Source organism: Schistocerca gregaria, chromosome 3 (genome assembly GCF_023897955.1).
Source record: "Schistocerca gregaria isolate iqSchGreg1 chromosome 3, iqSchGreg1.2, whole genome shotgun sequence".
NCBI lineage: Eukaryota > Metazoa > Arthropoda > Insecta > Orthoptera > Acrididae > Schistocerca > Schistocerca gregaria.
The window spans coordinates 572,527,439-572,540,845 of record NC_064922.1 but is presented as its reverse complement, the minus strand read 5'-3'; the positions used below and the strand labels follow the sequence as shown (position 1 = coordinate 572,540,845).

The 13,407-nt window shown below is 38.4% G+C and overlaps 1 protein-coding gene across 1 annotated transcript in view; it reads right to left on the bottom strand.

Moving 5' to 3' along the window:
* The window catches only part of LOC126355974 (uncharacterized), a 626,068-nt gene that overhangs the window by 184,883 nt on the left and 427,778 nt on the right, over positions 1-13,407 (bottom strand). Inside the window, exon 15 of the mRNA XM_050006583.1 lies at positions 7,590-7,679. Coding sequence (XP_049862540.1) covers positions 7,590-7,679 — 90 coding nt within the window. The remainder of the gene's footprint in view (positions 1-7,589; positions 7,680-13,407) is intronic.

The window sequence follows — 13,407 nt, the reverse complement described above, 5'->3', positions numbered from 1 at the left end:
CATTCTCATCTTATATGTCCACACACTACATTCGTAGTGTCCCTAACCAACAGACTCATTACTTGTGGAAGACATTGTTACCCAGTCCCGTAAGAGTTCGGGTAATATGTTTGCATTCGCACAGAAGAAAAGGTTATGGCCAGTACTGCCAGAACTATATCTGTTCTTTCGGACATGTCCGAAACAACAGACATCATTGATGACCTGCCGAACGTCTTCCACGAGTAATGAGTGTGTTGGGTAGGGTCACTAGGAATGTAGTGTGTGGACATACAAGTTAGGAATGTGGGTATCACGGGGGATATATATATATCGACGCCTGCCAGCAGCTGAAGTTATTAGTATAAAATTCTAGTTTCAAGGAACTGGCTCGACCAGCTCTTCACCTCAAAACCACGTGATTTCTACAGTCGCAGAATCAAAAATGTACCCAGTGTTGGCAGCCTTTGTAAATAGTGTAGGAGAAAATAGAGGTTGTATGAAAAAGGATTGCTCAAACTTACACGGGTGAAAGTACATGGTAATAGAAGAATAAATGTTAAGTAAACATGGGCTCAAAACCCCATACCTTAAGAGCTATTAGATACTCTTGATGTTCAATATTGTGAAACAAATCTCTTCCACTGTTATCTTTGCTCTCCATGTTTTGGGTAGTCGCAGTATGGACCAAAACGAGAAAAAATGTGCCGTAAACATGTGCTCTAAACTACATACCTTAACAGCTATTAGCACCTGTTCATCTTCGGTACTTTGTATGTTTTAAGGTATCCATTTTAGAGCACATTTTTACAGGATTTTTTTCTTGTTCTGGCCCATACTACCACTTCCCAAAATATGTAAAGCAAAGAGCTTGCAGTAGAAGACATTTGTTTCATAATATTGAGAATCAAGAATATCTCACAGCTCTTAATTTATGCGTTTTAAGCCAATGTTTACTTGACATTTGTGCTTCTATTATCGTGTGCTTTCAGCAGAGTCAGTTTCAGCAATCCTTTTTGATACACCCTGTATTATTGATGACTAAACTCTCTGTTGAGGAAAAACGGTACTAACGTATGCAGCAACCCACTAGTTTACTTCTTAAGAAACTCATGATGCGCTGGAGAAGATGTGTGCGGACACAGGAGGAAATAGCCGCAATTCACACTTTTTGCTATGGTCATCAACTAATGCCTTTTGGTGTAGCGTTGACGGAAAATCTGACGAATTTCGCGAGACATCTAAGGTGGCGCGTGATTCACACACGGGCTCTGTGCCGAGGCAGCTCCCAATGTAAACAACTCGGTGGATCTGCTCTCATTGCAAGGTGTCACAGGCGACTGGTAACGCATTCTCGTCGCTCGAGACGGAGGAGCAGTGTGGAGTCTGGTCGTCCGACGTCACCCACTGAACCTGTGAGTGGACAGGTGACCACTCCTTCAGCAGGGTCCGAGCAAGCATGCACGGGGAGGGGTCTGCTAGTTATTGCCTTCAGTGTTAGGTGCGTTGTGGAGCCTCTTAAGGAACTACCGTTCAGCACCGAGAAAATATCCAATGTGCACTCCGTATGTATGTTGGGGGGCTTCCCGAAGGCTATGGAAGAGGTGCTGCTTGCCGTCTTCCGTGTACAGAGTGCAGTCGTCTGCGAAGTCGTGGCTCACATCGGCACCATCTTCAACTTGCGTTCTGGGGCTATCCTTAGTTCGTACTGACGGCTGGCGGAAGTGGTGAAGGCTGCTGGCATCACGTGCAATGTGCAAGCAGAACTCGGAACTTGGACCATTGCCACCATAGTTGATCGGGATCCTCTGGTTCGTCTGTGACAGTCTTGCCTGCAGATTTCTGCATCTGCGTAGTTGGGTGGAGAATTGTAGGACTCTCCCTGATTAGTCTGTGGTGCACTACACGAAGAAAGCACCTACCGAGGCAGCACACGAGGTAATTTTTAGGGTAGATAATAGCTAGAGATTCACTCTTGAATAATCTTAAGCCATTGTGAGGATAGCGAAATCAGACTGCGTTATGTGCAAGGATATTTCATAAAAATTTTATCAGTAAATCTGTTGAAGTGTTCGAAGCAAGTTTTCCACATTTACTGCCCACCAGGAAATTTTTAACACTTAAACTACTACCGGGACCGAGACCTAGATTAAGTCCGAAGTACAAAGCTCCAAAACTTCAGAGATTCATGGAACATATACTACATGTAGAAAAGACATATTAGGTGCCATGGGAAGGGAAATATTCATTGTAATTGACAAAAATATTGCCTCTAGAGAGGTCGAATTTGACTCTAACTTTGAAGGTGTATATATGTGTATAACATGTCTAGATGTAATCAATTTAACTGTTGGAAGTTTTACCGGCCAGTCGATTCCACTGTGACAGTGTTACAGTCTTTGAAAGACAGTCTACGCTTTGTAGCGCGAAAATACTTAGACCACGCTATATTTGGAGGCGGATTTCAGTTACCGAGTGGAGGCTAACACGTCTAAGGATTCATTTAAGGTGTATCTACAGGCAGTCTTGTGAAGTACTTTGGGATCCGTTTCTCAAAAACTGTCTTGAGCAGTTAGTTCGAGAGGCCACATGCTATGGAAATATTTTAGACCTTGAAGGTACAAGGAGGTACGGCGTCACTACAGAGACAGGGATTAGTGATCATGATGTCTTCATAGCCACGACGGTTACGTAAGTTAAACAATCAATCAAGAAGGCTACGAGAGTATTTTCGCTAGAAAAAGCACATAAGCGATTGTTCCACTATGTTATTGTTTTACTCCCGCACAAACGTCAGTCACATCCTCTCACAGGCGGATATTACTGTAGGGTAAGATTTTTACTCCGTCTGAGAGGCGGATATTTCCCTACGCGAGTACATTTTTGGCGTTATACTCCTTACTTTTCAAATATATCTTTACTCGTATATAGCTTCTAGTGTAGGGATACCTTGTGTGTCTCAAAGAAGAAAAAGAATGATGCAGATGGCTTTAGAGCAGTTTGAAGAAAGCGATGGTGATTATCAATCAGACGATTCTTATGATCCTGAGGAAAATCACATTCAGACCATGACAGATTCTGAAATAGATGTGTATGATATTCTCTGCACGTCCGAGAATCAACAAGGTTTTGATGACTCTCTTCAGAACAGGGAAAATGATAACACCAAAACTGACAATTTATCGTGGCAAGATGAACTGTTTCAGTTGGAGTTCCAGAGCGCCCAGCAGCGGTACTAAGACACCAAACAAAAACGTAATAAATATTAGATTGTCATCGTAGTTAGACCCTGCCTACCAGTTAGGTAACGCTCCAGACCCAGAAGAAATATGGCTTTTATTTTTCAACACTGAGATATTGGATGAGATAGTAGTACATACCAACTCAAAACTACAAGTGATAAAGAATAAATTACAAAATCCTTCGTCTTCCAGTTATAAAGATACAGACTAAACTCAAATTGAGGCAATGATTGGTTTGATGGTGTTGTGTTCCATTTTTAAGTCTGGACGTGAAGACTTGGCAAATGACTGTACTGGACTTCACATTTTTCGTGCAGTCATGTCTCTAAAACGATGTGAAGTTTTACTGGTGGCCCTCAGATTTCATTGTGCTTCTACTCGCGAACAAAGGATAAGAGGTGATCCTGCAGTAGCTTTATTTCTGACTGTCAGAAGATATATTCGATTGGGGATCATGCACGTGTTGAAGAGAGTCTAATCCTATTTAGAGGCAGATGCCGATTCAAAATATTTATGCCCAAGAAACCTGATAAATGTGGCATAAAAGCCATGTGACTCACATATGAACTTTCTTCATATCTGTATAATGTTTACATTTATATGGGAAAAGATAGTGATGGAACAACACTATCTGAGGAAGGGAAAAAGGTCCGAAAGCCAACACAGTCTGTGATTGATCTTTCCAAAGTATATATGGGACAAACAGAAATATCACAGCATAAATTTGGTTTTCCTCCATTGAATAGTGCAAGGAGCTCCTTAAAAACAGATTGACATATGTTGGAAGTCTAAAAGCCAACAAAATAGAAGTTAGAAAAGAGTTTCTTCCCAACTCAAAGAAAAAAGTGGCTCAAGTATTTACCAGGTTTTCCTAAGGATCCTACACAATTGTCTTTTTGTCCAAAAAATGTAAGGCAGTTTTAGTATATTCTTCAATGCACCACAGCACCACACTGCATATACCGATGAAAGTAGCAACAAACCAGTTTCTATAATGCCACAAGATCTGTCGTATACGCCCTATACATGAAGTGCAGCAACTATTCAGCTAACCAGAGAACAAGGATATGGCCACTGGCAGTATTTTACATCCTAATATCTGTGAGCCTATGTTATATATCTTCACAAAGGTACGATATCAAGATTTCAGTTCATTAGGAGCATAGGAATGAAATTAATCAGACGTCACATGCAGAGAAGGCTTTATATTCCAAACTTACTGGACGACTTCAGGAAAATTATTTCAGGTATTTTGGGTTAAAAGCAAAGAGATGGGAATAAGAAATGGTTCAAATGGCTCTGAAAACTATGGGACTTAACGTCTAAGGTCATTAGTTCCCTAGAAGTTAGAACTACTTAAATCTAACTAACCTAATGATATCACACACATCCATGCCCGGGAAAGGAGTCGAACCTGCGACCGTAGCGACATGGGAATCCAACAAAAAGAAAAATAAGTGTCAAGAAAGAAAAGAGAAAAAAACTGTAGTTATTGTCCCTATAAATTGAACAGAATGACGGCATACAAGTGTGTGAAATGTGATAAACTCAATTGCTTACAGAGCTACAAGAAAATATGTAAAATGTGTGTAGAAAGTTGGTGATTTTTACCGTTTCTTTGCATGTGTATCAAAACATTTGAGAAAACACATGTAGGGTTTAGAAACTATTTCATTTGAAACAGTAATATCAAATTTTGTGAATTTTACAAGGGAATAATATACGTTATAATATACTTTATAAACTATTTCATGTCATAACTAGTACCTAGTTTTGTAATTTTTTCGTATTGTTTTACAAAATGTGATTGAATGACAATAAAAATATTAGTATCAATTTTTCTTCAAGCTTTTAAGTTGTTATTTATTTTCAGTATTCATTATGGTGGAAATTCTTCGAAAAATTTGGTCATTCGGTCACTCAGCCTCCCAGACGGATATTACTGTAAACGCCAATTTTTTCACATTTTACCAACTAAGGGTTAATCTGAGACATAAGGCATCACATTTCTGGTGCATTAAGATCGCTGTTTGTACTCAACGTCACTGATACTTCAAAGGTAATCTTTCGAGAAGATAATGCAAGGTTAAATTTTGTCCATTTCTGTACTGACATATCCCGATACCAAGGGCATTTACGACTAGCATTTTTCCTAATCTCTCACCTATTGTAAATATATGGGCATGGGCTTCCAATAAATCGGCTTATCATCACTTGCCAGAATGTATGTCCAGCTCTGATAAAGAGTTAAGGAATAATAGAATGACGTATACAGATCTGTCATCCAAGTAAAGGTCAACCAGGTAACAGACTCAATGCGAAACCATTGTTGCTAAGATTTTTTGTTTAATCTATTTCCTGAATTTTCACCAGAATTTTCAAATTTTTCTCCAAGGGCCTAATATCAACACTGACAACTGTTCAATAATAAATTAAAGCAGTGACTACCACATGCATAGAAGTATAAATGCTTTCCCAGCAGCCTTTCAGTAATAAAAACCCTTAAGTTAATATCAAAAATGCAACACAAAGATGAACGTTAACACTTCAGATGGCAAATCAGTAATAAGAAAAGGAAGGAAGGCTGGGAAGTGGAAGGAATGAATGGAATTACCGCATATACAAAAGTAACTTGGAGACTACATTGCTATAAGCGATGAGAAAGAGTACGAAGATGAGATGGAGAGGCGATAATGTGTGAGGGATTTGCCAGAGTATCGAAACAAGGCACATAGAGTAGACTACATTTAGTAAGAATTATTAAGATTCTTGGGAGTATAACACTGTTTCAGTTGATATGTAGGGCATACGAGACAGAAGAAACAGCTTCCTACTTCAACAGGAACGTAATAATCAGAATACCAAAGAAGGCAGAGCGTGAAAGGTGCAAGTATTACTGAACCATCAGTTTAGTTAGTCGTGGCTGCAAAATAATCATACATATTACAGACAGAAGACTGGTAAGACTGATATGGCTTATCTTCGAAGACAGATTTAAGAAAGATAAACCAACATTTGTATCATTCATACATTTAGAAAACCTCTCTTGACACTGTAGACTAGAATTCACTGTTTAAATTTCCGTAGTCGTTAGGAATAAAAAACGCAATACGTTAAATTTTATCACATGTTGTATATAGACCGTACGGTAGTTCTAGGAGTCTAAAGACATGAAAGGGGGCAGCAAATACTCCACGTAATTCAATCTGTACATTCAGCAAGTGCTAAATAAAACGGCAGACAAATTTTTAAAAAAGGGGGATTTTAATTTCAAGTAGAAGAAACAAAAACATTAAAGTTTGTTGATGAGAAGGCAAAATATTTTCAAGTAGAACAGAATGAATAGGACGGAAAAGAGGTTATGAATTTTCATCAGTAAAGGTAAAACAATGATAACTGAATTTAGTTGAATTAAATTAGGCGATATTGAAGGATTTAGGTTAGGAAAGGTGGTAGAGTTGTAAATGAGTTTTACTATTTTTGCAGAAAAATAACTGACACAAGATGTGATGTATGAATCTTTACTGAAGAAGAGGAATATGACAATACTGAAGACAATTTTAAGTGTATTTTTAAAAAGGATTTATCCAAAACATATCCGTTTACGAAATTTAAACATGAACCATAAACGGTACAGAGAAGAGGTCAATAGAAACTTATCGGAGGTGATGTTACAGATGAACACTGATGATGACATGGGTAGGTCTGGTAATTAACAAAAAGCATTGAACTGTATTGGGAAGAAAGGAGCTTCATGCTAAAAATTGAATTGAATTAGGAAGAAAGGAGCTTCTGAAGAGGGGAAAGTAAGGCTAAAATACAGTAAGTGGATGCAGATGAATTCATGCTGCTGTACTAATACAAATGTGAAAAGTCTTGCTTAAAGTAGACTAACTTGGAGAGATCCACCAAACGAGAATTTAGGATGCAAGAGTCTAAAACATGAAAAAGATTATGTAATGTCCTTTTGCAATATATGGCACTTGGAAAAATTAAAGATTTCTGTTTCCAACAATACTTGCCGAAGCTGAATTTGAAGAAAGAAGAAAGTTTCGACGGTCTTTCAGTATATAGGAAAAGGTTGTCACTTACTTTCTTAAAAGAAGGCAGTCAACATCCTTGACAGAGAAACAATATGTTGGTGAAAAATAAGATGTCAGTTAGATAATTACAAATTTTTTGAGTTTCGTTACTCACTAGTGGGAGGGGAAGTGCACCGGATTTTCTTAGCTACATTTTACTGAAGGCCTTATACAACCACTGTGACCTTTACGTAATGTAACTTCTGCAGTATTCGCTAAGGCAACACCAGCATGCACTTAGTCACAAGGATAAGTATATTTCAAAGAATTCAGGACAACAATTTACCTTGTGATCCCCAACGTAGGCTGCCCAGTGAATTGTGCTCCACTTTTGTTCCCGCGGAGCTAACACACATCCAAGTAGCTCGTTTATTATCTGCAACAGTTTGGATGCACCAGTAATTATTAATCGTCAAAGTCAGATCAAGGCAACGGAAAAGACAATGTCATAGTAAAATACTTTTCTATTTTTGTATTGGAATGTTGAATAAGTAAAGAAATCTCATAAATTAATATACATGCCCTGTTCCTCGTGTGACATGTAAGGCGTATTTTTCTCTGCAAATATTGAAAAATGTTGTTCTTTGAATGCGCAGTTGGATCAGCTCAAGCAAATACTGCTGATCACATCTTTCATGCAACACCCAGTGTGAAAGGAATAGTTTTTTATTTTGTTAGATAAAAAATGATTTTTAAAATCGAATTTCACATATACATTCGATAGAGTGGTTCCACATTAATCTAGAGCGATATTGGATTCAGAAACATGTATTGACAGGGCCGTAGAACACACTAAAGCTTTTATTCGTCACATAATATTTGTCCAACTTGACCAGTTTCGTATGCCGCCTTGATCAGTCCTGCCCTATAACACGATGCTGCACCGCTACTCAGTCGTTCCTGGAGTACTGGTAAATATTCGTGTTTGTCTGTCGCTAATAACACATATCACTAAACTGGAAATCGCATTAGACTAATTTGGGACCGTTATATAGATTTGGTGTGAAAAATAATGCTTAAAAAATAATTTTCTTTGAAACTGTAAACAAACCAACACGTTACATTGGGCCTGGACGTCACACGTAACATGCTCACCACAGAGCAGTATTTCTTTGGACTGATAATTATTTCTACCGGTGATAGAGGAAGGTGTACTGAACAACGCTACATAATTATTCACTTCATTTGCAGGCTAATATTTACAGCTATTACGCCCAGTATACTTTTAAGTTGGATGCTACATGCGACAAAAGCAAGCCATTTATATTTATTCTCCCAGGGCAGCAGGTCTGGTGATGAAGAGTGGACACTTGACTTCAAAAAAAGCTGTTCTATACTGACAGCCGAAGTTCACTTCCAAGTGAAGTTAAGGCCACGCAGAAAACATCTAGTCTTAAAATTTGTGACATGCTTGTGGGAAGATGGTTTGAAGCAGAGAAAATACAGCGAATACACTGATGTGTGTACGTATTAAGGTCCACGTATAAAAATATCTGCACACACACACACACACACACACACACACACACACACACACACACACGCACACACACACAGGCTTTTATTTCTGGTGCTATCCTGGGTGATCTTGTTTTACGCTGGAGTGGTTGTGCGGTAGTATATGTTGTGGTTAGCGAGATATAAATGTCTGAAGTAGTCGCCATAATGTCGTGCTTGTCAGAATGTGTCTGCTGTGTCTTTCACATCAACGTATCTACGAAGGGAAAAAGTTCAAGACCTATAATGTCTTTGAGGTTTTACGAAATTTCACTAATGTTAACGAATGTTTCAGTTTTGAAGACTAATCTCGAATAAACCACCATGGCAAACGTGGCAACGTTGCTGTTAGAATTTAAAATAATTGTGACCTATTAGAACGGCCCATGATCCCTTCAGTGCTGCTGCATACCAAGTTCAGACTCCAAAGAGATGCCACGAGTAATGAGGAGAAAGGGCTAGGGGCACTGCATTAGTAGTAGTGTGTGGAAAAGTTGAGGATCTGGGTCTGACACGAGGCGTGCTGGGCTAGTCAGTGCAGTTACGATCACCGGTGTATCCGGATGGTGCAGTGGTCAGAGCATTTGCCTAGTAAGCAGAAGACGCGGGTTCGAATACGGTATAGCAAATATTTTCAATTTCCTCTATTGATTTAAATCAATTTCCCCTGGCAGCTAGTGTCTTTAATTCCCTTGTGTCTTGGTTCATAGCGGCTATTCCTTCAGACAACCGAAAGAACAGGTACTGAAGTTTGAGAACTGTAGCGTCACAATTTCCTCAGATGGTTAGGTTATCCTGATAGATTGTGCAGCCCACTTGCCATCAGTGTAATGTAGGCGCAGTGACTGCGCTTGCAGGAAGCTCAGTTTATCGCATGGGTGGTAAAACGTTTCAGAGGATTTGATCAACAAATAGTTTGGGGTCCCATATGAAGTTGGAAGTAGGTTCAAATGGTTCAAATGGCTCTGAGCACTATGGGACTTAACATCTGTGGTCATCAGTCCCCTAGAACTTAGAACTACTTAAACCTACCTAACCTAAGGACATCATACACATCCATGCCCGAGGCAGGATTGGAACCTGCGACCGTAGCAGTCGTGCTGTTTGGAAGTAGGCGGTGATGTCAATTCTTATACCTTATAACAGCAATAGGTTGTATCTGGTGATTCTAAACTCGGTTAATATTATTGTAAGTTAACCTACCTGAGGGCAGGGTATAGGTTGAAAAGCAAACACTCGTTATCTTTGTATAACGTTTCCAAATAAACTGACGCTGAGGTTTTGGACATGTGACATCTCTGGGGTCTATTCTACGTCTGTTTTCTTACAGCTGTGAACCTTCATGTAAAGCTTATATTTTTAAAAGTCGTCCTTCATGATCACGAGAAACTATAGAACGAGGTGTCATGGACTACAGGAAACTACGAGGGTTGGAACTTTAATAATGGCATACTATTTATTTAAATCTCGTACAAAATAGAAATGTGTTCTAAAGTTTTTTTCAGAGTAGTCACCAGCATTGTGTATAACCCATTGAAAGCGAAGTGGAATAGATAGGATTGGTAGTTATGAATTATCTGGGTATGCGTTGTAAAGGGGGAAGGAAGGAAGCATGGATTTAATATCCTGTTGACATTGAGGTCGTCAGAGATGGTGCACTAGCTCGCATTGTGTCAAGGGTGGGGAATAAATCGGCCGGGAACTTAAAAAAGGAACCGTCCCGACCGCATGTGGATATGAACCATCGTCCTCGTGAAAGCAAGTCTAGTGTGCAACTGCTGCGCCACCTCGCTCGATCTGTGACGCTGAGGAGAGTTGGAGTTCGTCTGACACTTAAGGGAGCTTGAAAAAAGGAGGAGCATTGGTATATTCAGTAATAGGTGATTGTGTGTGTGACAACCCTAAGAGATCATAAGGACCTGATAAACAGTGGTAAACAGAGTGAACTACGTCAAGAGTACTTGTGATAAATGGTTCATACAGACGTAAGAAGGTGTGATGTTTATTGTGTGTAATTGTTGAGCAGGGGACAAAGACTCCACATTAAAAGAAAAACAGAGAAGCGAACGATTGAAGGTGGACTTATAAGTAATGTGCACGAAATCTAAAATCTAGACACTCAGTTGCTGTGAAGGAAGGATGTCTGTCCCTCCCCAAGTTCAAATGGGAAAGGCGACAAAATTCGGTGAGCAGCTGCCTCCCAACCCCACTTCCTAAACTAAATCCTGTCCACACATGCATTCACATTCCATTGCTGAATAACTGTTCTGATGAATAATAGTAAGCATATTAGAACAGCGTGTGATGAATACTAGGTGGAGACAGAATGTTCTGCTCTACTGTGAATCACATTTTTGTTTTTTGTTTTTGTTCTCTCTTCCACTTTAGTGAACAAGTGACTTTCATCGTATGATATATACCACATTTTCGTACTATTAAATGTGACTCGTCCATTTGCTTACTCTCTTTTATACTAGTCATGTTTTCTGGTACATGAAACACACACACACTACTGTCTTCACAAAGAATTCGTTATATTGATAAATACGGTAAGGATTTTTAAATAAGATAATAATTTGGGTGGTAATCCGCTAAATTTTGAGAAGATGATTTTCAATACACTTGCCACACGTTGTGTCTCAACCCGAACGATCATACATCACTAGGGAATCAGCAATTTAATGTTATACAATAAGAAATTTAAAAAAATGCTGTTATTGTATTTAACAGACACTTTGTCCTTGGAGTACAATCAGCGTATCTCCCTTTATTTGTATGACTGCATGTTGTTAAAATAGTTTTTTGTGACATTCTCACGTACATGTACAAATAAACATACAATGTTAATATTGACGTAAAATTTAGTAACACAGATATGTATTTCGTGCTGAAATAATGATGTATATACTTCATATTTAGCAAAAAATGTCAACTCTTTCTGTAAGATTAGTATTTTTTGTTGTCTTTATGCAGGTAAAATTTTATATAGAGCTGACATAAATGTAAAAGGTGTATAAACATACCGGTTATAAAAAGGTCAATAACTATGTAATATACATGAAGATGTATCTAAACTGAATGTAATCAACAACCTTTTCTCAGATGAAGCGGATAGAGGTGTTGCATGACTTGGGGCTCATGTAATTTTGCGGAAGTGGAAGATAAAAATAATGTAACAATAAATATTCAGTTTCTTCAGTGTGTGACTGTAATTAGCAAACTGCTGCGCCGAGTTTTAACTTTTTCTGGTTGTTATCTAGAGTTGTGTTGAATAGCGTTTGTGAGATTTGAATGTCTTCCACAACATCAAATAATTTCCGTTCAACGACAGGCCAGAGATAAGTGTGGATGAAAAGTGTAGCTTTAAAGAGTGTCAGCATGAAGTTTTCATATCTAAGTAAATACACTATGTTTCTACTTTTTTTGTGTGGCCCAAAATAAAATTTGTACCCCTCTTCTTCTATCCTTTACTTTTAAATCTGTTAAATAACAGAAAGATAAGGTCAATGGTACATCGAGGAGACAGAGAGCTTCAAAACTTTGCTGTGGAGGTGACCAACTAGCAGTTTTTCAGTATGTCACCTCCACTGCAAAAGTTGCTTTGCAGGGACCGAAAGCCATGAATGTAATAAAGGTAGCAACGAAAATGTGCAAGCCATAATAGAAGCGAAAATTAATGATGTTGCAGTGAATATAATGATATATATATTTCATATTTAGCAAAAAATGTCAATTCTTTCTGTAAGATTAGTATTGTTAAATGGTTAAAGGTGACCTGCATTCTGGGAGTGGAATTTCTCCATGAGAGGGACGCACTGATCGACCTCTCCACGGGGAAACTAAGCATAGCTAATAATGGTAGAAGGATAGAGTTGTCTATGATGAAATCGAAGGAGACATTGGTGCCATGTTGCAACAGAATTAATATCAAATGTAGGAACCCCTGGGTACTACACCTAGATGATTATTCACATGTGACAGATGTTTATTATCCTAGTATGGAAGATAGAAATTTTGAAACAAATGTTGATGCATTTCAAACCAAAGTACAGGAATCTGAAATTTAAGCAACATACAAAAGCAACAGTTAACGCAGCTGCTATCGGAATATACCATGGTACTTACCGACCGACCAGGAATAATCAAGGGGTACCACTATCACATAGAGGTGATGCCCCACCATCGTACTGTCGCACATCTTACTCCATCCCTTGGTCGAGGAGGGAAGTAGTGGATAAAGAGATTCGAAAGGTTTTAGAGTGGGACAGTAAAATTATTTATTCAATGACCTGTCAGATGTAAATAATAGCAGTAAGAAGATTTCAATTGTGTTTTAGAGTATTAGTATGTTAGCTTTAAGAAAGCATTTGCGTGTATTTAAAATTTTGAGAAAGCAAGACATAAATAAGTAAGCATAGCATGAAAGTAGAATCAACAAACTGACCAATAGCATGCAAATTGAAGATTTTGTTTACAGACAATTAGTGTCATTAAAATACTATATGATCATCAAGCAATGAAGAATCTTTTTGTCGACAAAGTAATGAATACTTTCTTGAATCATTTTTCATTTGTAGTAAGTAAGTACAATTAATGATGAGATATCA